The 22,261-nt window shown below is 39.6% G+C and overlaps 3 protein-coding genes across 5 annotated transcripts in view; 1 reads left to right on the forward strand and 2 right to left on the reverse strand.

The window, feature by feature from the left end:
- Positions 1-10,141, reverse strand: part of abl1 (c-abl oncogene 1, non-receptor tyrosine kinase) — a 33,970-nt gene extending 23,829 nt beyond the window's left edge. The window contains exons 1-2 of one of the 2 annotated variants that reach the window (XM_038734109.1): positions 9,584-10,141; positions 8,540-8,923 (exon numbers count right to left, since the gene is read on the reverse strand). In XM_038734109.1, coding sequence (XP_038590037.1) covers positions 8,540-8,666 — 127 coding nt within the window. In that variant the 5' untranslated portion in view covers positions 8,667-8,923; positions 9,584-10,141. The remainder of the gene's footprint in view (positions 1-8,539; positions 8,924-9,583) is intronic. The other variant, XM_038734110.1, reaches the window with a different exon arrangement.
- Positions 10,142-10,704: 563 nt separating this feature from the next.
- On the reverse strand, positions 10,705-14,792 carry exosc2 (exosome component 2). Its single transcript, XM_038733382.1, has 9 exons — positions 14,632-14,792; positions 13,871-13,972; positions 13,542-13,587; positions 13,315-13,404; positions 13,085-13,150; positions 12,929-12,997; positions 12,180-12,356; positions 11,768-11,896; positions 10,705-11,089 (listed from the first exon to the last, which is right to left on the reverse strand). The coding sequence occupies exons 1-9, from the start codon at positions 14,751-14,753 to the stop codon at positions 11,009-11,011; spliced, it is 882 nt and encodes a 293-aa protein (XP_038589310.1). The 5' UTR covers positions 14,754-14,792; the 3' UTR covers positions 10,705-11,008.
- A 1,321-nt stretch (positions 14,793-16,113) lies between these two features.
- The window catches only part of ric1 (RIC1 homolog, RAB6A GEF complex partner 1), a 37,476-nt gene continuing 31,328 nt past the window's right edge, over positions 16,114-22,261 (forward strand). Inside the window, exon 1 of one of the 2 annotated variants that reach the window (XM_038733381.1) lies at positions 16,114-16,802. In XM_038733381.1, coding sequence (XP_038589309.1) covers positions 16,662-16,802 — 141 coding nt within the window. In that variant the 5' untranslated portion in view covers positions 16,114-16,661. The remainder of the gene's footprint in view (positions 16,803-22,261) is intronic. The other variant, XM_038733379.1, reaches the window with a different exon arrangement.

The following is a 22,261-nucleotide window of genomic DNA, read 5'->3' on the forward strand; positions in this document are numbered from 1 at the left end:
AGAAAGGACGTGGGGGATTGCACCAGTTATTTGAGAGGAATGCACAAGAGGTCACATTCTTCGCTGCACTGCTGTGGCTTGCCCTATGTTCAACACACTCTCTCTCTCTCTGTAAAATAGACAATATTACTCAATACACCTCTGGTACAACAGATCACATACAAGCATATGTGATTTACTACAAAACAGTTGACTGTCTCAAGAGGCAGAGCCTGAAAAGCCTATGGGCCAGGAATCTATTAATGATATAATCATACTAAATCAGATAAGTTACAAAGTTATACAATAGGCCTTTTTTTCTTATTTAAGGCATTTTGACATGTCACAGTAGAAAAAACACAGGTGCAAATAATAAAATTAACAATGGCTGAATTCCATTTAGATCCTTCAGTCTATCTAATCTAAAAAACACTCTGAGTGAGTACCTGAAATGTCCATGTCAATGCTATGGCAACAGCGGCAAATGTAAATGCAGTGGCCGGTAGCTCCTTCAAACTTCGCTTAACTTTTTGTTTTAGTATCTAACTTTATTCAGCTTTATTGCGGTCTGTTGGATTTTGATTTAACGGGGTAAACCAAAGGCCTAATTTTTCAAATCGACTGGATCACGAGATGCTGATTATAGCAATGACTGTGTGTGCAGATGCTGCAGCTCCTTCAAACTTTGCTACATTTTTGTTTTTTTCTTTCTGGCTTTTTGCTAAAAACACATATTACCTATGACAGAAATATGGTCATCGGAAAAGGAAGAATACATTAAAGAGCAGCACAAAACTAACCAACCTTGAAAGCATGTCGTCTGTTTCTGTGGGTGGTCATGTGTATTTGTGTTGAACTACCTTGACTTAAACATTCAGACTTAGATAGTGTGTATTTGCCTTGCTTTTTCAGACTTTTTGCACTAGCACATGACCTTGTGGACCTTGATTACAAGAGTAAAAAGAGAACATGTGAGACACAGACTACCTTGACTTATGCGCGCAGCTGTTTTGACTAGTCATCAGCTAGGGTGGTAAAGTAGATTCCTTTCCAGATGGTCGACTTGATGAGAGGGGAAAAACACTTACTAATCATCAATGTGTCATCCGGCAAGGGACAAATGTCCCTCTCACACACATTAGTGTGGAGACATGGTCATGGCGAGGGACAAGCCACCAGGAGCTGGCCTGAATGAGCATTACTACGAGAAGTCTGCTGCATGGGTACGTACGTGGGTTTGCATGCACGCGTGCATGTAGACTATAAAGATTCCTCGAGTTCCAGCCAAGAAAGAGACAGACTGAAAGGCTACATGAGGAAAGGTCAGACAGTCTACCCAAAATACAACATTTAAAAGTAACGGCCATCACTAACAAAATTAAAGCCTCTTCATGTGTACTATACAAAACATTTGTCATAATTACAAGTCTGAATGCTGCTGGAACACACACCCTCTCGTAGTCTTATTAGCAAGTTGCAATGACCTTTCTGACAGGATGGTGGGCTAATGTATCAATTTCACAGCTGAGATGAAAAAGCTGATCACGCATTTACAAGCTAGGCCAAAGACAATCATTCTAATTTCACTGACCAAGACATTGTGTCAAGCTCTGTTAAATATGGAATACCGTTATTGCTCGCTCACTTTTTATCAGATAGGGAAATAGAGAGATGAAAATGAGAGCGAGATGGGCAGAATACGCAAAGAAAGGTTCATAGCCGGACTTGAACTGGGTACGTTGCGGGTCATGGACGGCGCTAAAAGCCCTAGGCTACCAGGGTGCCCCCATGTTTACATTTTTCCAGTTGTGTGTCTTCCACAGACATGATAGTCAAAAGGTGTGTTATTTAGTTGCCCATAGATGAGTGTTAACCAGTGTGCTGTGTTTTTTTCCTGCTTTCTGCCATGTACACGCTGCTCCAGCACCTGATGACCCTTAATAGAAGTTAACAAATACAGACAATGAACTAGTGGGGTGTCCTCTTACTTTATCTCCACATTACAACGTGCCTTAAACTAGGAATGGACCAAATGAAACACTTTACCGAATACCGAACAAGTTTCACATTTTGTTCCATTTATTTTGCCAATTTTCTTTTTACCATTGCATATAGTCAAAATGTCCTTTTACTCAGTGTTTCCCACAGGATTTGGAGAGACTATGGTGGGTGGGTCCGAGGCCCGAGAGTCCATTGCCCATATACTTTTGGACACATGTAATGTTTTATACTTTCTGTGAATATATTCCAATTAAATCTTATTTCCATACTGTACAGACATCTTCTTTTGAAAACCGGACGTTGTCACATGTGTATCCTTGCACTAAATTTATCAAGTCCGACCCAATTTGATAAATAATGTTGTATGTGGTTCTCGTATCGCGTAACATGAAGACTTCAAAGCCTCTTTTCGGGTAGGACTCTCATACTGCAACACTTGACTTTGTAAATTGAAAAAGGACAGTGCTAACCTGCCTGTCATCTCGCACTGGCCCGTTTCAGTGGATTTACCATAAAGGCTCGAATACATGTGCACTCTAAATTTAGGTGCGGCTAACTAAATCGCCTTTTCGGAAACGCGTGACAGAAACACTCAAAGCAGGTCAGACAGTTTTTCTAAGAAGTCAGCCACAGATGGAGTGGATGTGCTAGGAGACAATTAAGTAGAACAGTGTCTGCAAACGGCGATTTTTGCATCTTTCTCTGACATTTTAAAATGCTTCCACACTGCTGACACGTCAGCGTAATTGTTGGGTAAAATTTATTCGGTCCTTTGACTTATTAGGAAAATGCTTTGTTTGCTATTTTTGGCCGATTAATTCCGGTTGCCGAATATTTGGTGCATCCCTACCTTGTCTTGTACATACTTATATTTTTATGCTCTTGAATTAGAAATTAGACCCAAAGTAATAGCAGAGACTTCAGTACTTGCTTTCTCTTTCCATTGCTGTCGAATTGCAAACCTCCCACTCATATGTACTAACGCACCATGCTTTCTCTCTCCCTCCTTAAAGAGTTTGGCTCTCCTAGTCTGCACTCTCATAAAACAATGAAAAATAAAATGTTGTGCTTTCATTCCAGCACTCTCGGTCAAATTGAGTAGTTTAGCTAAACTCTGAAAGTGACTGGATTAGCGAAGTCTCCTCACCACACATGCCCACACACAGGTTGCCATTTCTGAGTAGAGCTCATTCGCCTGGCCTCTGACCTCTTAATTTTCACAGACCTTTTCAATGCAGATGATTAGCGTAGCTTTCTATCCTTGAAAAGTGATGAATAGTTGTGTGCATTGGACCTGGCTTTCTGTTCGCTCAAGGTATGAAATTTTAACTCTTAGCCAGCATGCATACATTTCCCCCAGGCGTCAAACAGGGGGGAAAGTGGGGTGAAGCTTATGAGTAAGACACACAGCCCTGTTGTGCCTATACTAAAAACTATCCAAACACGACGCAACATGCTGATGGCCATAGGTTGGCACTGATCCCTTTTTGATGTTTACAAATGAAAGTTGGCTGCACTTCAAATTTGATACGGCGAGGGCAATCAGCCAATCACATACCTACCAGTTTCCAGCTGTTGTAGTTTCGCTGTAGTTTCTTGGAGATTTACAGCTAAAAGGTACTTTTTCATGAACCCCCTGCATCATGGTTTGTATTACTGAAACTTGTTAGGAATGCATTAGCTTAGAGGCTATATAGATAATTGATGAACTCACTGTATGACAGATTTCCATTCGGTTGAGATACCTTTGACATGAGGTGCAACCATGATCAGAGTCTATAATGAACAGGGATGGCACTGTAAAAGATGCAGCTTATCTTTATTATATATGTTTGAGGTAATGCAGCTCTTGATCTGACGGTTGATGTATTAAAACAAAGGATGAGGAATTCAAACGTGGCAGCCAATTCAGTCCAATAAAAGATGCTGAAAAATGTTTTTACCTTCTCCCACTATATGTGCCAATCACAGAAATGCATCAGAGTCAATTTGTACAGGATCTAATAGTTTATATCTTAATGATTCAATGACTAATTGTGAATGGGTGTGTGTGTAGCTGCTTCACAGTAAAAGTCTTCCATTGCTTTACCAGTAAAAGGTTTGTAATTTGAAGCAACAATAGGTTCTAGTAGTTGCAAATAAGTTGATGGCCAATTATTGATAGGGAATATTGTTTGGCTCATTGACATGTATTTCACTGAATGCTGCAAACCAAGCTAAACAGTGTAAGACTATGCAGTATTTGTACCTGTATGTGTATTTGTCCACTTAGAAATAAGTGGACAGAGGATGTCAACGTCTTTATGTTGTGGGACCACAGCTCTGGGCCATAGCTAATTTAACAGGAAATATAGATGTTTAAATAAAATACATACACAAAAGGAACCCTGAATAAACAAGCTCTAATCATACTGTGCGATCATGATGATTGGTATGGGAAATTAATTATACAAAAATTCTACATAAAGGGGCTCAATGAGAACACGTAACATTGACAAAATATTATATTTCACTGAAAATAGTATCTAGGTCACATCTGCAATGTACCCCAATACAAACACATTAACCCTATAAATAAAAGTAACCACCAGGGGGCAAATCACCTTTTAAACATTAAATGTGTGTAAGTTACCTCCAAATAAGACAATATTTTAGAGAGCCTTAAAAAAAAAGTAGATCCTCTTTCCTTTGAACACTCCAACCCATCCCGCTCTGCTTTCCTCTTTCCTCTGTCAGACCTTTTCAGGGAATGGCAGGAAAACAACTGAAATGAAACATTCTTTCGTTGAATACTTTTACAATTCTACTTCCTGTAACCAGTCAAAAAGATCCTAGACTTGCCAGGTGTCACAAATTGTTGTCCTATGTAGTTAACACTAAAACTAAGGGTGGAAGGAGGAAGGGTGCATCCCTGACGGACGTGTGCTTTACTGAGTGTAATAAAAGCGGTCACTAGAAAAATCTCCAACTAAAGCAAAGTCTCTGTCAACACCAATCATGGTTACACTACCTTATAATTTAAAATTAAATACTATTACTTTTGGAATTTCATTCCCAAAAATGGCACTGGTGTGGCAGAGACAAGCTGCAGTAGACCGCATACAGATATAGTAATAATTAACAACTGAACTGTAAAACTGATGTTAAATTTTTAGTAGCTACAAGTGGCTAAACATCAGCAATGACCACAGCAGAACAGCTGTAAAATAGCCATAATGCATTTTTGTATCTACAAGTAAACATGATGGACAAGTGAACGTTAGACTAGAAAAAAGTGACAAAGTACACTCTTCTGTTGTGCACAGACCTGTTTTATGAACAGGCCTGGTAACCTACTGCAGCTTGTAATCTTGTCCATGATCCATGGAAATCCACAGTCAAGTGAAGGGGACACTCTTATCTGAACCAGGCACAGAATAAACTGCTGGAAATACAGTGTGCGAGTTATGGTTCCAAAAATTCACCACCCTGCTCAATCCTTATAATCTATGCTAGCTAGCTAGTGAGATCATACTTCCCCACTGTATAGTAAACAGAGGTGCCAAGAGCAAGAGAGGCAGGTCTTTGCTTGCCCTTCACTGCCTTCGTCTCTCTCCCAGGCAGCTGCATGCAGAGGTCTGAACCTGCCTGCTGAGAAGCAGCATGGTGCTGGCCAGCCTTGTGTTAACTAGCTGGGTTCTCACCAGGAAGATAAAGAAAACACAAATGTAAAATCATGTGTTGATATTGCCCTCCTCTTGCACTATGACTCACATCCCCTCTCATAGACTAACCTCTCATCACAGGAGGAGAGGGGTAGAAAGAGAAAACAAGTATGGCCCATGTCACTGACCCTTTGCCAGATTCGATCCATTTACCGGCAAAGGCTTGCATTCTGTTTTTCTGACCTTCCCTGTCCTGTCCCCCTCTGTGTTATGCAAGACTGAGAGTCAGTGGAAAGTATTCCTGCCAAGGCAGTCAGAGCCCTACAGACACATTTGGTAAACTTATCAGTTAGCTGGATGCATGGCATGCATCTGGTTCAATGGCAAGTGACTTTTCTAAATGAAACAATAATTTCTCTGAATTGGTGGAGATTCTTTCTTTTACGTTTGTTCTGTATTGATATTTTCTGTTGTATACTTTATACTTTCCATTGATGTCTTGAAATAGAAATATTATGATCCACTTCTAGATCCACACTAGTTTCATTATTAAACAAGCTTATAGGCATAAATGCAAAAAAGAAAATCTATTAACTTTTTAATCTTGACTTATAGTAGAGAACAAGCATTTCTATACCTTGTTGTACTATTCTGGGCAATAGACCACCACAAAGGCATTTTTGCCATAAGCCAAAGCTAGTAAATAATAAAACTTGCTATGAAAGTCTGTTTTCTGTGAACTGCCATGCACAAGCCTAGGAAGAAACATCACCAGGTAATACACCTATCTCCAATGAGACACAGTGGATATTGGGTACTTTGCAAAGCATGGTGAGGCTCTGAGCCAGCAGCATGCTAGCCTTCCCCTGAGGCAAAACAGGCTCCCTGAAGAGTGACGTTTCCCTTGTGAAGCATAGGCGTGATTAGCCCACTCAGACAGGGCCATGTTTCAGGTGCACCTGTAGCTACTACGGCTGTGTCCGAAATCATTCACTAACTATTTCAGCTATCTATTTACCTGGTGGCCATCTAAACTTGTCGTCTTTCTCTGTGTGTGCTCTCTGACAATCAACTGCACAGTACATTTCACAATGCATTGTGGGATCCTTTGAATTCACTATATTGGGCAAATTACTCTCACTTCACATTCAAACAACACTACAAAATGTAGTCGACTATTTCTTTAATAGTGATTGATTTCAGACGGAGCTGAAAAGATTTGAAGATGAATCTATTAGGCGACTGACAGAAAATGAATCTGCAATTATTTTGATAATTGATTAATCCAAAGAAATGCCCAACATTTCCTGCTTCCAAGATTCTTATATGATAGCATACAGAATATTTTCATTTAGGTCTGTTGGTTAGACAAAAAGGTTACCTGAAGAGGTTCTCTTGGGCTCTGGGAAGTCGTGATGGGACAAGTAATCAATTTATTGAGAAAGAAATTTGCAGAATGATCCATAACAAAAAATGGATAGTTGCAGCCTTCATTTCAGACACAGCCTGTATGCTCCCTGCCATGTCCGAGGTATCATATAGCAATTGGTGTGTAGTGTGTACACACCGTCCTGTACAAACACAGGAGGCGGCACTGTTGAGCTTAGCCACACTACAAAAGCTCCTTTACATCACAGATATGAAGGTATTCTTTAATAGTTGTTTCTGACTTCTTGTTCATCTGTTTCATCCAGGCTTAGTAAGAGCAGGAGAAAGGACGGGGCAGACTTATCTTTTACTGTTTGTTTGCCCCATGCTGAAAGCTGTCTTATAGAATCCTCTGTCCATATGGTGCACAGCCTTACTGCACTTGTGATGGGAAGTTAGTCTTTAGTTGTTTAAGTCTAGAACACCAGACTTTGCGAACTTACTAAGTTGAGAGGAGCGCATACATCGGTTGCTGGGGGTGGTTACCAGTTAGTACCATGATGTAACATTAGTTAATTTAACAAGGCAGTCCTCTCTGTGTTACGGAACTTGTTTGTAAAAGCATTCAGAGAACTAGCCAGACTTGGTGTATTTCTGATATTTGATCTAATGGCTCAGCTGTGGATTCATGAAAACATTTAACGTTGTGTTGCAGGTTTAACTGTTTTTGTTAAAGGCTCCATTTGCTTTCCTTCATTTCTGCATATTCGCTGGCAAGAGTGTAGGGCTTCTCTCTTACAAATAATGTATTGAACATACAATATATATAATAAATGTTAAGACAGTTAAATCGTATCAGGTGTTACTTTCAGCACAGCTGTTAAACTGAACTAAAACAGGAAGTAAGTGTAATCAAATGTCAACGGAAAGAATCCAAAAAGAACCTTCTGTAAACGTTTACTGTACTGTCTGCAAATATCAATCAACTGCAGATTAACAGCTTATTCTTAAATTTAACAGGCTTTTTAGAGGTACAGATTTTGGCGTTTAGTTGGTGACAGACAACCGATCACAACAAAGACCAAACAAGTGGCCAATCAAAAAGGTACAGACTCATCATACCATCTCTAGTGTCATCCTGTGTTAAATTTGACAGCAAATAGTGGCATTGTGTGCTGCTCGTATTATTAATGTGTGGTAAGTCTGATGATAAACAGTTAAAATGTATTATTGCATGCTAGGAAGTGACTCCACTTTCTCATAGATTCTTGCTTTTTCACAACAGTGAATACCACCCATCCACTTTTGTCCCTAAAAAAGGTACAAAGGTCAGTCCAGTCCACTGATTTTCATTATGTAATTCACCGTGTTAAAAAGTAAAGTGGCAGACGGACTAGAGGAAGCACAAGACGGAAGAGTGGTGGGGGCACATGATGCTCGAAAAGGCTGCAATGCTCATCCCCAACATTCTCATTAAGCAAACATACAACTAAGTAAACAGATATGCTGTCAATGACGAGGATATTTTCAGGAACAGTTATTCTTACCGTGCACAGCAAAAACATTACAGGGCTGGGTCCCATGGCGTGACGACTCTCTCTTTCCACCCTTGATGAAGGCCGGCAGACTGGGTCTCCTCTGGTCCCCTACAAACTTCCCCGGCTGCTGCCCCATAAGGGCAGGGTGCCAGGCCGCAGCCGGGTCTCTCCAAGCTGGACTCTGTTGCTCACCGTCCAACAGTTGGCCACCAGGCAGGGATGGGGATCAGGAGAAGACAGGAAGCCCTTTCCCTGGCTCAGCCTGTCCTCTCCTGGAGTATGGGTGATGCGGGTCAGCTATGCAGATCCGTATTACTCCAGTATGTCTCTGTGTATCGTGCATTAATGGATCCTGAGTGCTTCAGAGGTCAAAGAAAGGAATTTCAAGGTAACCTGGTGGGGGGAAACAATCAAAACTCACTGATGATTTCATTAAGAGTGACTGTATACTGTACAAGTGATCCTGACTGAAAACACCCTCACAATGAATGAGATTAGCTACATGTGCATCCTAGGGTTGAATTAAAAACGTATCCAAGAAAATTTGTCTGATAAGTTGCTCAAATGTCAAAAGTATGCTCTTGTTTGATTTTAAACTGTCCTACTTAAACTATGTTGTCAGTTCACCTTCATTACCTGTTCTTCTTTCTCTATACAACCCCATTTACTTCCGTTATACCCAGGATGTACGCCCCTTGAATTTCCTCTAATGCCAATCAGGCTCTTTAAATGACAAGCTAAAAGTCAGTTCACTGCAGGCTACACATCAGATCATTTCGTGTTGTTTGGCAACAACAACAAAAACGTACAAAATAATAATAATAATAATACAAAACAATGTTAAAACATACACACATGTAAAACCAAAATATCATTTAACTGCAGCGGAGCATTAAATATTATCCTTGACCAAACAAAAACAATGCCCAAAACATTAGATGACCAGCAATAAATAACCACTTAAGTTGAAATGGCAGGCTTCCACCTCATATCTCAAACTTGCTATGTAGTTAAAACTTATGGAATAAAGACATGTGGGAAACGGAAACTTACACGGCCATATAGACATTTATATTGTTGGTTAACTGGCGACCTCAAGCCAATGTTGAAGGTAGCCATGGAGGCTAACTAACGTTAGCTGGTGGTATGCAGCGCCAGACCCAAATGTACATCGAGCATTTAACAGTTGCGGCGTCGATTTTAAAGCGCTGGTAACAAACATCGGACAAGTGCACTTCCGTGTCTCAACAAAACATCTCTGGTCACCACACTTAATGCTTGGAAAGTGGTCTTTCCAAAGCCACAGTTTTTCAGTTAGTTTCAAACTTCCGTGTCCACTCTTCCCGTCTTGCGGAGTTTCTTCCCCTGTGGTACCCGGACTAAAGGCACTTCAATCGAGGAGGTGAAGAGAAATCGAGGAAACTCAGTCGGCCAGAGACCGACGTGTCTTTCTGCAAGTCCTTTCCTCTGCTGACAGTCGCCGAGCTCTTCGTTACCAACACCCCGGTTCGCGTACTTATTCATCGCTCTCACGTGAAAATCTGAGCAACAAACTTTGGACGAGTAGTAGCTGTGTCGCTGGTGCCGCCATACTTCCATACGCAAGGTGGTTTACAGAAATATGTAGGTGGGGCGACGTCTGACGTCACGTGCGTGCGTGGGCTAGTTCATGGGACCACAGAAAAGTTTTAGATTATGCTGGGAGTGCAGGACTCAGCAACTCCAACTCCACTACCAAGATATTGTTTTTACTCAATAGAATTTACTCTCTACAAGGTGATGTATTCTTTTAAAGGAACAAAAGTTTAATTTTGACCTCTGCTCCTCCAACTCACATACAGCAAAACAAAATCTGACACACATCCTATGAGACGATGACACTGTTGAGTTTTCATGAACTATGTACAGATAGCCAACCGATTTAATCCAAGTATTAAAATAACCTCAATATATCAGTTGTGCTCTTGTTGGCCATACCACTTTCACCACCACAGTTCATCCGGTGTTATACAATATGTAATTTGTCAGTACTGTTTTATTTCACAATAAACAAACATTTTTCAGATGTACTGTATGTAATACATGATCTAAAAACCTTGAAGACCTAAGTTTCCATACATGTATTCTTTTCTGTTTCTTCATTATTCAACAAGACACACCACACTGACACGTACTGAAAATGACAGAACATTTATTGCATACAACACACAGTATCAAGTGGAAAGTGTATTACTATACATTTGTAAAACTTAACGACAGCTGCTCTTGTGATTTCTGAATGTTGCAGAATTTACCCAAGAAAGAATTTACCCAAGAAGTTACCCATCATATCCATTAGCAATGAACAGTGTTTTAGATAAAATATACTTAGAGCTAATCAACTGCACTATAGACTAGACTCAGATAGGTGGTCAGTCCATGACACAGCTGATTGATGGGTTCTTGGTTTTGTGAGGTCACAGTTAGGATTTGTGCTCTTTAACCCTCCTGTTCCAACAGCTTCTGTTGTGTTAACATTACAATCTCCTCCATCACTTCGGGTTTCAAGATGTCCTTGACCTACAGAGTCAGCATAAAGCGGACAATTTTAGATCAGTTACACCGGACAATATTTCCATACCACAGGCTTTTTAAACAAAATGTAACAAACAATCACCACTAAAAATGAACAAGCAGAATGACGCATAATGCCGATTTATGATCACATTTGTGAATGCTGTAAACATTTTTTTATTACCAAGACAAACCAAGAACACAGACTTAGTCGTAGCTTAGGAGAAGACTGTTTAGTAACCCATTAAAAAACTGGGTTTAACTACGGTTATTAGCAAGAGAGAAAATGTTGCAAACGTATGTCTAGTTCAACAATTGACCAAAACTAAGTATGTCCATGATTTGTGTGCCATGCAGATGTGTAAACAACAATATGGCGATAGCATATGAGCTAACATGCAGATATTATATAATCACAATATTTACAAGAAGCATTAGTGATTAGGTCATCAGTTCCCCCATGAAATCAACCATGCCTGATTCAAAATTGAGAACTGTAATCAATTGTTGCTGAAGATTTCCAATATGGCCACCAGATGGCACAAAATGGGAAAGTCCACTTTTTTTATTTCAATATATTGTCATTGCTTTACATTTGTAAGACAGTGGGTCTCATTCCAAAACAATCACACACTGAAGTAAGTGTCACAAATGTGCGTAAAACTGTATCAAATTGCTTCCTACCTGGTGTTGAACTGAAGATTCGTAGCAATAGAGAACGCTGGTGTCATATAAAAGGACCTTGTGTGCAGCCAAAGCCAGTAGGCAGTTTCTCAACCGTGAAATCACCTCTCGGTCGGACAGACTAACCGGCTGAAAGGATAGAGACGGGAGATGCACAAACAAATATGTTCAACATATACACAGATATACCATCTGGATGCAGTAAAATGTATCTGTGTTTCTCTTCTTTGCAGATTATTGTACATATATTGTACTGTAAGAGTACGTAAAAAGAAGACTAGGTGAATTTCTAAAACAATTTGTGCTCATCAGTATTTTAATAATATTTCTATTCCCACCTCCAAACTGGTGCATTTATAACTTCTTAATTTAAATCCAAATGTGTATTCATCAATATAATGCTCTTTCTCACCTCCAGGCTGGTGTAGAAGCCCCCAGCTTCCTCCTCCTGTTGTTCTGGTGTGGGATACAACCAGACAAAGCCATTATTCCCAAGGATTATGGATGCGCCACACGGCAGGTTGTGGAAATGTGTTTTCTGCCTCTTGATCAGAGAAGGAGAGAGCTGTACCAGCACTCCTTGACCCAACTGATTGTCAGACAAAGTGGAAACCAGATGTTAGATCATATTAGGATAGAAGAAAATGTATTACTGCTGTATTTTTTAGTTAAACAATGAAAGCTACATTTTTTTGTAACACAAGAATGTAATGGTACATATCAAGGTCAAGTCACTATGGCACTCAGTCTGTGATATACATAGGATATGATTAATTACACTGATTTAAGCCTTGCTTTAAATGTAAAGAGCTTTCCATTTCTATTATTCCCTACATTAATTTGACTATATCCATTTGTTTAGCCTCTATACTTTTAGTGAATACAAAGGAGCCAGCAATGAAAGGTGAAAGTCACTAAGTTAGTCTCCCATCTGGCACTGATGTTATTTTTACATTCATTACCGTTTCCAACAAAGACTGTAACTAACCAATGAATCACTTCATTAATAGTAACTACTAAAAGTTTTTTTTGCTTTTTTATTCATGTGTACTCAATTATGTATTAGTTGCTAGACTAGTGGCATTGTTGAGTGTGTGGTTACATCACCCAAAATGTGCATATTTAGGATATTATGTGATCATGTATGTTGGCATAACTCACTTTTCCATACTTTAAACTACGAGTGTGAAGTGATAGGGCTCCATCTGAGAAGACAGACTGCACCTCTGCCTAAAAAAACACAAGCAACAAGAACATTATAAGTGAGAATAATAAGACGGAGCAGCCAATGAAAGGTTTTAATAAACTGTAAGTTACACTGATGAGATCGCCTTCCTGAAGGTATTCTCTCATGGTGAGCTCATCTTCTGCTGATCGTCTCCTCTAAAAGAGAAAATCATATAAAATATTTTAAACAATAAATTAAATAAAGTTGGTCCTTAACAATCTTCCCCATCCAAACCCATCTCCCTGTCTTTTAGGTTAACGCTAGTTCAGCTAACAGTGTAAAGACATCGGCCTTGTAATCAAATTTTCTAGCATCTCACCAGCTCTCCTCCAGGCAGATTGACAGAAGACAACAAGAGGACAGAGTCCAGCCGGGAATTGGTCTCCACCTTCCACCGTTTCTGTTGGACCTACCACAAAAAACACACATATCAAAAATCAAATATCTTGCTACCCACAATGACACCAGCTTGCAGTAACCATACATTTTTAGGCTACTTTTAAAATGTCAGACATCACATATGAGATGTTCCTGGCAGGGCCTTACCTCTGTGATTCTGCCAACCACCACATCTCCAACCTCGCCGTTGAACCTGCAATTCAAGATCATACAACAAAATTATAAAGGCATAACTTCTGCAAAAGCATCAGCACAATACAACAATAAAAATTACTGCACACACTGGCAAAAAAAATAATATCCCAATCTATTTAATCTCAATCACGATCCACAATATTTTTTCTCAATTTTGAAATGCCCTCTAGACTTTACGACTTTAATTTCCCCCGCTACCTTGCACCAGTCAATTGAGTACCACTAGGCCCACTTCAATTTTTTTACTGTGAATGTTAAAGAACCTCAATTTAATCACTTACCTGGTCTTGAGTGGTCTGACACAGATCAGCTTGTCTACTCTCTGCACCTCTCCAGCGACTGAAGCCGTCAGCTTATCTTCATCAACATAGGTACCATGACCCCTGGGGAGACCGCAAATGATGTATAGCAATGATGAGTAATACATTTGGCAAAACAGAAATGTGGTAAAGAAAAGGCTGGGTTAACTATGACCTCCGGATAGTTCTCATAGAGGACATAGACACAATTTTAAAGGATTCAATTCTAATTGTGTTCCTGTTCTGAGTCCCTATCACAATTGAACTTACATCAGATATTGTATTGTCAGCCTGAGAAGGTGGGAGGATTTACACTGACCACTGTTTGTGATGTCTGGCTCACCAGACTGTTTGTCTGGAAAGTACAGGCTGGGCATAATGTTTAAATCGTCATAAACTGGTAAACAGCTAAACTAACATTATTATGATCAGAGTACAACCAGATGAGCTTGAACCTTTTTAGTGCAGGCTACCATAAACATCGGTGCTTCTGATGATGGTTATTGGTGGTTCATGGTTCTTATGGTAGATTTTCCCCAAGTGATTTATTGATTTATTTATTTTTTTACTGGCAGTCAAGTTTGGCCTAGCTTTTCTGAATCAGCTTTAAAACCAAGGTATCGCTACAAGAATCGATTATCATGCTCCTTTTATTTGATTTCCCTCCATGACAACATGGTGTGTGTGCCCACATCCCCCAGACAGTAACCGATCACACGACCAGTGAACCAGCCAGCACCTACCTCATGAAGCCAGTGTCTGAAGTGATAACATCGCCGGGGACGACCAGATCTTTTCGGTCAAATGCAGAAACTGATAGCGACACTGGTTTCCGAATAGTTGGTAATCTCATGTCAGCAGCCATGCTTCTTCTTTTGCTTCTTCTTCTTCTGTTTCTTGTAGTTGGTAAACAACTGCACGCGTTTTACCGCCACCTACAGTACGAGTCAGAATGTTGTGTCTACCTGACGTTAGTATTAAAACAGTTTAACAAAGTGTCAGCGAGTGGTGGTGTGTGTGCCCATACAAAACATATATATACATCTACGAACATATTTGAGATTCAGATATTTGTTTCATATATGTATTTACAGTTATATGTTCTTACTTGCAGCATAATATTAGTAACTTAGAAGGTGCATACAATAGATTCCATTATTTATTTTATATGGAAAACCTTAAGTGTGAATATGTCGCATATATATTTGTCTTGCACATTTATAATGTAAGGTATAATATAAACATATATGCATTTTAGATCTATGTTTAAAATAAGCGTTTCAATATATAGCCAATTATTTAATTCAAAAGTGCGCAGGCCTAATTATTAATATGTTCGTGCATTATACTTTTATGCAAAACAGTTTTTTTTTAAAGCACACTATGAACTGTTTCCACGGGTCACTTTTAGAATTTAATTAAAATGTTTGGTCAAACATACAGATTTATTTGTCTTTATTGTATTTTTTCTTTCAATAAAGCCATAAAAATATTCATATAAACGAGGCACTAAAATTCAATAAAAAGAGGTGCCTCTCATTTGTCCAGCCTAGTAATACAATTCGGTATTAGTTTATAGTGAAAATTAATAAAATGTTAATATTTTGCCAAATTCAGCATTTATTTTCAATAGCTTCCCTGTCGTCTGTCCCAGTGTCTCATTTTCAAAGTTCTTCAGCTTGCTGAATTGAAGTAAGGAAGATGAGAGGGGAAGAAACATTAAACAACATTAGTAGTTGTAGAGGGATGGAATAAAATAGTGATGCCTATTAATGTTTAAATTTTAGTTGGTAAAATTATCCTGCAAACGTTAAGAGGAGTGGTGTCATTGCAATTACTCAAATACCCAAAATGTTTAAAATGTCACAGTGGAACTGGATGTTTTTTAAATGTTGTTCTTCAACCCTGTGAATGAACCCTATACTCAACTGTCCTGGCACAGAACACTGAACTACTCTGTAGCTGTGGCTGTGATCACGTCAAACTAAATTCCTCTGTGTTGATAAAGTAATAATTTGTTGTTGTGTTGTACAAGCCAGAGCAGTTATAGAAACCAGCCGGTGCTTGATCAGTCTGAGGGCCACACTGATGATGAGATAAGTAAAATGTTTTGATTCCCGTGCATGGCTCATTTACACCGCCAGATGTCAGTGCCGAGCCATGTTGCTTTCTGCGCAGCCGCGTTTTAATCACGGTTTCACATAACGGAGAGTGGACGTCAGATGTCAACACGACGCAAACGTCTTCGTTGCAGCCAATCAGCTTTGAGTCGGCAGAGTCTTGTAAAGATGGCGACGGCGAAGCAGCACAGAGGAGTGAAAACTGGACGCTTTACCGCTAATAAACACCGTTGGTCCCGACAGCAGAAGATCTGACACCGCTGCGGGAACGAAAGTTAACCGATCTATTTGTCAGCCGCAATACGCTAGTTCGGTGCTGTACGGTGTCCCTGCAGGCCTGGTTGCTTTTGATTTCGGTTAGTGTCGTTGCCTTGGACAGCTCATTAGCTTCAAGTTGGAAAGCCAATGCTAGCCCAGAGCTAACGTTAGCTGTGTAGCTCCATCGGCTGCTGGGATCTTTCTGTGCGGCATTCATGGATTGATAGCCAGACCAGTGGACCCTGGACTGCATGCACCTATATTAAAGTTTTCATTTTTACGGAAACAATGCCCGTGACTCACTTGGATTAAAATACCTTCGGAGGAATAAGGGGCAAAGACCATCTAGCATTGCGACACTGTTTGGAGTGTCGAAGCGGAGTGAGTTTGCCGTCATGTATTTTCTCACCGGCTGGCCCCGGAGGCTGCTTTGTCCGCTGAGAAGTGAAGAGGAGCCCTTCCACATCCAGCCCAGCTCCCAGAGGTTTTACTTCGCAGTGCTGTCAGAGACGCAGCTCAGCATCTGGTTTAGTCGGGTAAGCTAACCAGCTGCAGCTTCGGTTCAGTCACGCTCATGAGCTCAGCTGTCCCGACAAAAACAACGCGTGCGGTGCCCTGCTCACTTTAGCACGCTAGACAATATACGCGATTAACCCTGCTTCACCTACTACAGTCGCCATCATTTATTTGCAAACAAAATCTGCACTGCTGCGTAGCAATCTGGCTGCCTGTCCTTAATCTTAAATAAAAAGATAATTAATACGCATAATAAAGAGGGAGCGCAACAGTGGTGTCGTTAGTGATGAGCGACCTGAAGGTATTTACCTTAATGTGTTGACAAACGGTGCCACCTAAGTTACACACCTGTTACTGTAGATGACCGGTGACATTGTTACGCATCATAACAGTGTATATCCGCATACGTGTGCCATTCAGGATGCATCGCAATAAAATTAGTCAGTAAGTTGTATCTGAATGGCGTTTTACATGCGTTGTTCCTCCCTTTTCCTCCCTCATTCATGACAAAGGCTTGGTGGCTTTTCATCTCGTTCAGCCACAGCATCTGAAGTTCACCTGATGAATGCTTTATGCCAGGCAGCAGGGTGGCTTACTTTTCCTCCGCTAGGGGAAATGTATACTGGTACATTCAGTAGTTTCGGTGGTATTTGTTCACCCTGCCTTAAAGTTATTATCAGTATTATATTTCCTATTATTTTAAAAACAAATATTCACTGACCCCATGTTGTGGAATGTTTGTCAGGCAGCTGCTCAACGTTAATTCAAGATCTTGTTGTCTGCTGGAGTAAAATTATAAATGTAAACCATCATGTCAGCTCACAATTAGATACCTTTTATTTTCCATTGTTCTTCCACAACAGCACAATACAGAAGTTAAATGAAGGCCAGTGTGGACTTGCTCTCTTTTTGGATTTTATTTTACAATTTTTGTTGTGTAAGGTGATAGCTTTTTTTACAGGTAATACTGAGCCACTGCCTTTATCAGTAGGATTTAAGTCATTAACTTAGAAGATATACTTTATTAATCCCGCAAGGGGAAACTAGCTTAAATGACTATACAACAAAGGGTTCTGTGCTGTGGGTTCCTTTGTCTTGAACCTTCTTTTAAGGGTATGTCATACATATGTCATCTGTGGCTGTGCATGCTGACCAGAACCATTGTGTGACCAGTAAGGTGACATTTAAGTTCAGACAAATCTTCAGAAATTAATAGCAATACTGTAAGTCAGTGGTTTATCCAAGAGATAAATGTTTTATTGGCAGTATTTTTCTTGAGAGCAAAGCAAATACTATGTATTTCTCACAAATGCCAGCTGTCTACTGAGAGGAGATGTAGGAGAAGCAGTGGAGCAAATCATAAGTTGACACAACATTTTAAAAGTAGTGACTATAAACATGAACACTGTAATAAGTGGTGCTGAACAGTGCAGTACAGAAAATTATTTTGACATTTTGTAGGATATAGAATCTCAACCATGGCAGCTAGCACAGATGAGATCCTATTTTCACCAAAGATCTATTTATTTGCTGCAAGATACTTTTAATTTTTAAAAGAAAATCTGCCAGTAGGCTATCATCTCATTGATTACCAAGGTCCTCCTGTACCTAGTCATGTCATAGTTCAACTTTAATTTTAGTGGAAATTAGGATTGCAGCTAACAATTATTGTTGATTAATCTGTCGATTATATTCTTGATTAGTTGTTTGGTGTATAAAATGTCAAATTTTCCCACAGCCTAAGACAATATCTCAAATATCTTTTTACTGTACATAGTTGGTTATCAATTATTGCTGTACTGTTTTATTATGTTTTGTGAGGTGACCTTGAGTGTTCAGAAAGGTGCCTATAAATAAAATGTAGTATTATTATTATTGCTGTCAGAGAGGAGGGGGAAAAACAGCAAATATTCACATTTAAGAAGCTCAAATCAAATAAAAAAAGACTCAAAATGATGAATCAATTATCCAAATAGTTGGCAATTAATTTTTACAATAAACAACTAGTCGTTGCTGCACTGTTTCAAATGCCAGCACCAGCAATTAATGCAGTAGATAAGTCCTATAAAACTCCCAACTATTGCCCTGTGCGGCAAGCACTGTGAACTGTATTCTCCTGTCCTCATTTGTTTGAATACATCAGATTTTGTGATGCTGAAATGTGGATGAGCTATTTCATTTGATATCCTGCAGTTGAGCGCACTGTTTATATTAGTCTGTGTTCCACACAGCTTGTGTATTATTGAGTTGTAGCAACAATGCACCAGGGTCACTGTTGTGTTTCCTGAGGCCCACACAGGATGTGACCATGTTTTCCCTCCCCTCTTTCTTAAGAATTTTGCCTGCTTGTGAGTATGAATGAGGCGGCCAGGAAAAGGATTATGTCAGGAATGTCGATTGGAGCAACTTCTTGTCTTTGACAACTTTCACATCTGTTGTATCCATTATGTCATTTTAGTTCATTATGTTGGCCAACTCTATACACAGAGATGTAGTGGAGGCTTTTGTTCAAGCTAAAACTTAAATGAATTTCTTATGCATATGGGAGTGGTGATGGTGCAGTGGATAAGAAACATGCCTTTGGTGTGAGAGACCTGGGTTCGAATCCATTGTGAGACACCAATGTGTCCCTGAGCAAGACAATTAACCCCTAGTTGCTCCAGAGGCGTGCGACCTCTGAGATAAATAAATAGCAATCTTAAGTTGCTTTGGATAAAAGCGTCAGCTAAATGGAAAAAATTTTATATTGCAGACTTGACCATATGTCACTATCAATATACAATCTGGTTTGTGATATTAAATTAGATATAGTGTGAGTAATGGGTCATTGCAATATCCATCATATGCTGAGCCTGACCGTATTACAGTTATGTGACACACATTTCTGAGTTCATTTGACTGTTGCAGCGGAGTGAAATGATGAAAATAATTTATACTAAAAAAGTGTCTTAAATACTAATGTAATGTGAAAATGCATCTTATCAAAGCATGATTTAGTGTATAAACATAGGCTAGATATTCTGTTCTGCTACATGTTTCCCTTCCTAAGGACTTTAGCATGTAGCTCAGGTTATTTGGTGAATCAAGGTAATTTCTGCCATTTCCCCTCTGAGATTTCTTGCGCCTGTTGCTCGCGGCCCTCCTTCTTGCCACCAGACTTATTCTCTTTAATCCCATCTATCCCCGACCTTGGCCTTTGCAGCCTGAGCCCAACTAGTTATTTTGAGGCACTATTACTTAAGCTGTGTAGTGCAGTAGCTTGGCCTTGTAGTTGTTCTGTTCTATCGCCCTGGCCCAGCTGTATGGGAGGGGAGAGATACTGCGCAGGATGTCAAAGAATAGAGGGATGAATGGAGTTTCTTGGTGTGGCTGCGCCATTATGCGATAGTAGCACTATAGTTGGCTCTGGGTGACTGAAAATTAGCTACATTGAATAGTTGTACACGCAGTTGTGTATTTAATCCTCTATGCTCCCCTGGGATTTCTTCAGTTACACCATGTGGTGGAGCATGGGAAGTGAAAATGCAGAGGAAATGCATGAGCTCAGTTACCTACCAACCATTTCAGTTTAAGCTCGGTTAAAATCATGTATATAGGTTATTTGAGATGTTGTCTCGCAAACTCAGGTCCTTAAACGCCAGTGCTACAGGGGTTTTGTCTGTTTGTTTTTTTTCTGTCACAGGTCTGTCTGTGAGTTATCAGTGGACATTACACCTGCCTGCCTGCAGGGCTGGGTAATGCAGTGAGTGACTTTTTCCAAACTTGAACAGCATCTTGAAAAGTACAAAAATCTAAGTTATTGATAGATTGTACAGAATCCTGACATTTAATAATCCAAAATATTTTCCTGACTATTTCTCTTGCTCTTTATATTTAATGCAAATCAAGTTTGATATATTTGTATTTGTGTTGCAGTGACTGATCCAAATATACTTAGTAACTGTCAAGTCACTGACCAAGCAAGCCAAGACACACTTTGGTACAGTTAACTACTCATGCAGCTTCAGAGAAAGAGTTGACTGGTTTTGTAAAATGTAATCCATAAACTAACATATGATCTAAATTCATTTTTGTACCAGAAGACCTGTGTGTGTCAATAGTTTTCATTAGCTTTTGCCAATCAAGATATTTTGGCAAATGATATGTTAGATATTTCTAGAGTGTATTGCCCAGTGTTGCTTCTCACCCTGAATTCTGATTTAGGGTTAAGCTTTTTCATGTATGTAAGATTAGGGCAACAATATCTACAGAGTTTTATCAGATGTATTGTAAATCTCAAATGAATGGTAAAAATAAAGACTTTAACCTCAATCATATGTAGCTCTATTGGGCTGCATCAATGTTGTTGAACTGTTTTATTAATAATAATAGTTATGTTTCCATCCCCAGTTCCCAAATGTAATCATACAGGCTCCCCCTAGTGTGATTTATTTCACCCCCTTTAATTTACAGAACAGCTAATGAGTTTGTTCTGATTGTAATCAGATGCTATTGTCTTCTTATGAGGAGAGAGGTTCCTCAGTTTCCCACAGAGCGAGCTTCACTAGTGCAAATATCGTTGGCATTATTAAGATTTAATGCCACGAAAGAGAATACTTAAAAACCTTCTCTCTCATTACCATGACTGAGTACGTGATCTAATGTTGCATAGCTGGATTTACACGAGCTAGTTCTCTGCTTTTTTTAACCTAGCCATTCAGTGTAAATTGTCCTGGTTTTCCTGCAATGTCAAAGACTGTTGCTTGTCTAACTGAAAACAGAATTAGCTGTATTACTTTAAAAGATACAGAGCCACCATATACTTCTGAGGCTGCAGTTTCTGCTTTCTTTTTCCTTCCTATTTCTGTGTCTGGAAGGATGGAGGATCAACTGAATCAAAAAAGTTCACCAGAACTGTGGCACCACAAGCTAAAAAACATGTTTACCAGTCTCACTGGCATTGCTACTTGCTAAGAAATAAATTAGGGGTTGTACAACTCTTCTAGTAACATTTACAGTATGACTCTGTATTAATTCATCTTCAGTAATAATTTATGCTATTAAAGTTGCAAGTAAAACTATAAAGGTTTATTACATGAATGTACTATAAATTATCTGCAGGGGGTTTCCACTGGTTGTTGAATAATCCCAGTGACTCAAGAATTAGGCGTTGCCAGATGTTGAGGTTTCTGGTGTTCAGACAATAACTCCATCACCAGTGCTCCTGTTCAACAGCTGTTTTAACACCTGCTGAGTTTACTCAATGATTCTCGTTTGACCGCAGATACACACACACCATACTCGCTGTTCGGATGCCGTGTTAGGGGATTGGAATGAACTGGTAGTGATGATTCTTCTGTGATCCAGACAGATATCTGCCACAGTTGATTCAGGGGTAGAGGCAAATTAAGGGCAACAGCCTCAGGTGAAGTCTGTCTGTGTATGCCTGTTCATCTATCTGGCTGTGTTGCATGGTATACACAGGAGCCTGAACATGCTT

The sequence above is a fragment of the Micropterus salmoides genome, unplaced genomic scaffold (genome assembly GCF_014851395.1).
Source record: "Micropterus salmoides isolate LMB-PRFRI ecotype aquatic unplaced genomic scaffold, ASM1485139v1 Ms_hic_scaffold_20, whole genome shotgun sequence".
Classification (NCBI taxonomy): Eukaryota; Metazoa; Chordata; class Actinopteri; order Centrarchiformes; family Centrarchidae; genus Micropterus; species Micropterus salmoides.

What these genes read in the sequence shown, in the direction of transcription:
- exosc2 (XM_038733382.1), bottom strand. Translation starts at nt 14,753, where the DNA reads ATGGCTGCTGACATGAGATTACCAACTATTCGGAAACCAGTGTCGCTA. An exon ending in ATCTGCCTGGAGGAGAGCTG is followed by an intron (nt 13,151 to 13,314) that starts GTGAGATGCTAG and finishes TTTCTCTTTTAG; the next exon opens with AGGAGACGATCAGCAGAAGA. An exon ending in GTAGTTTAAAGTATGGAAAA is followed by an intron (nt 12,357 to 12,928) that starts GTGAGTTATGCC and finishes TCTGACAATCAG; the next exon opens with TTGGGTCAAGGAGTGCTGGT.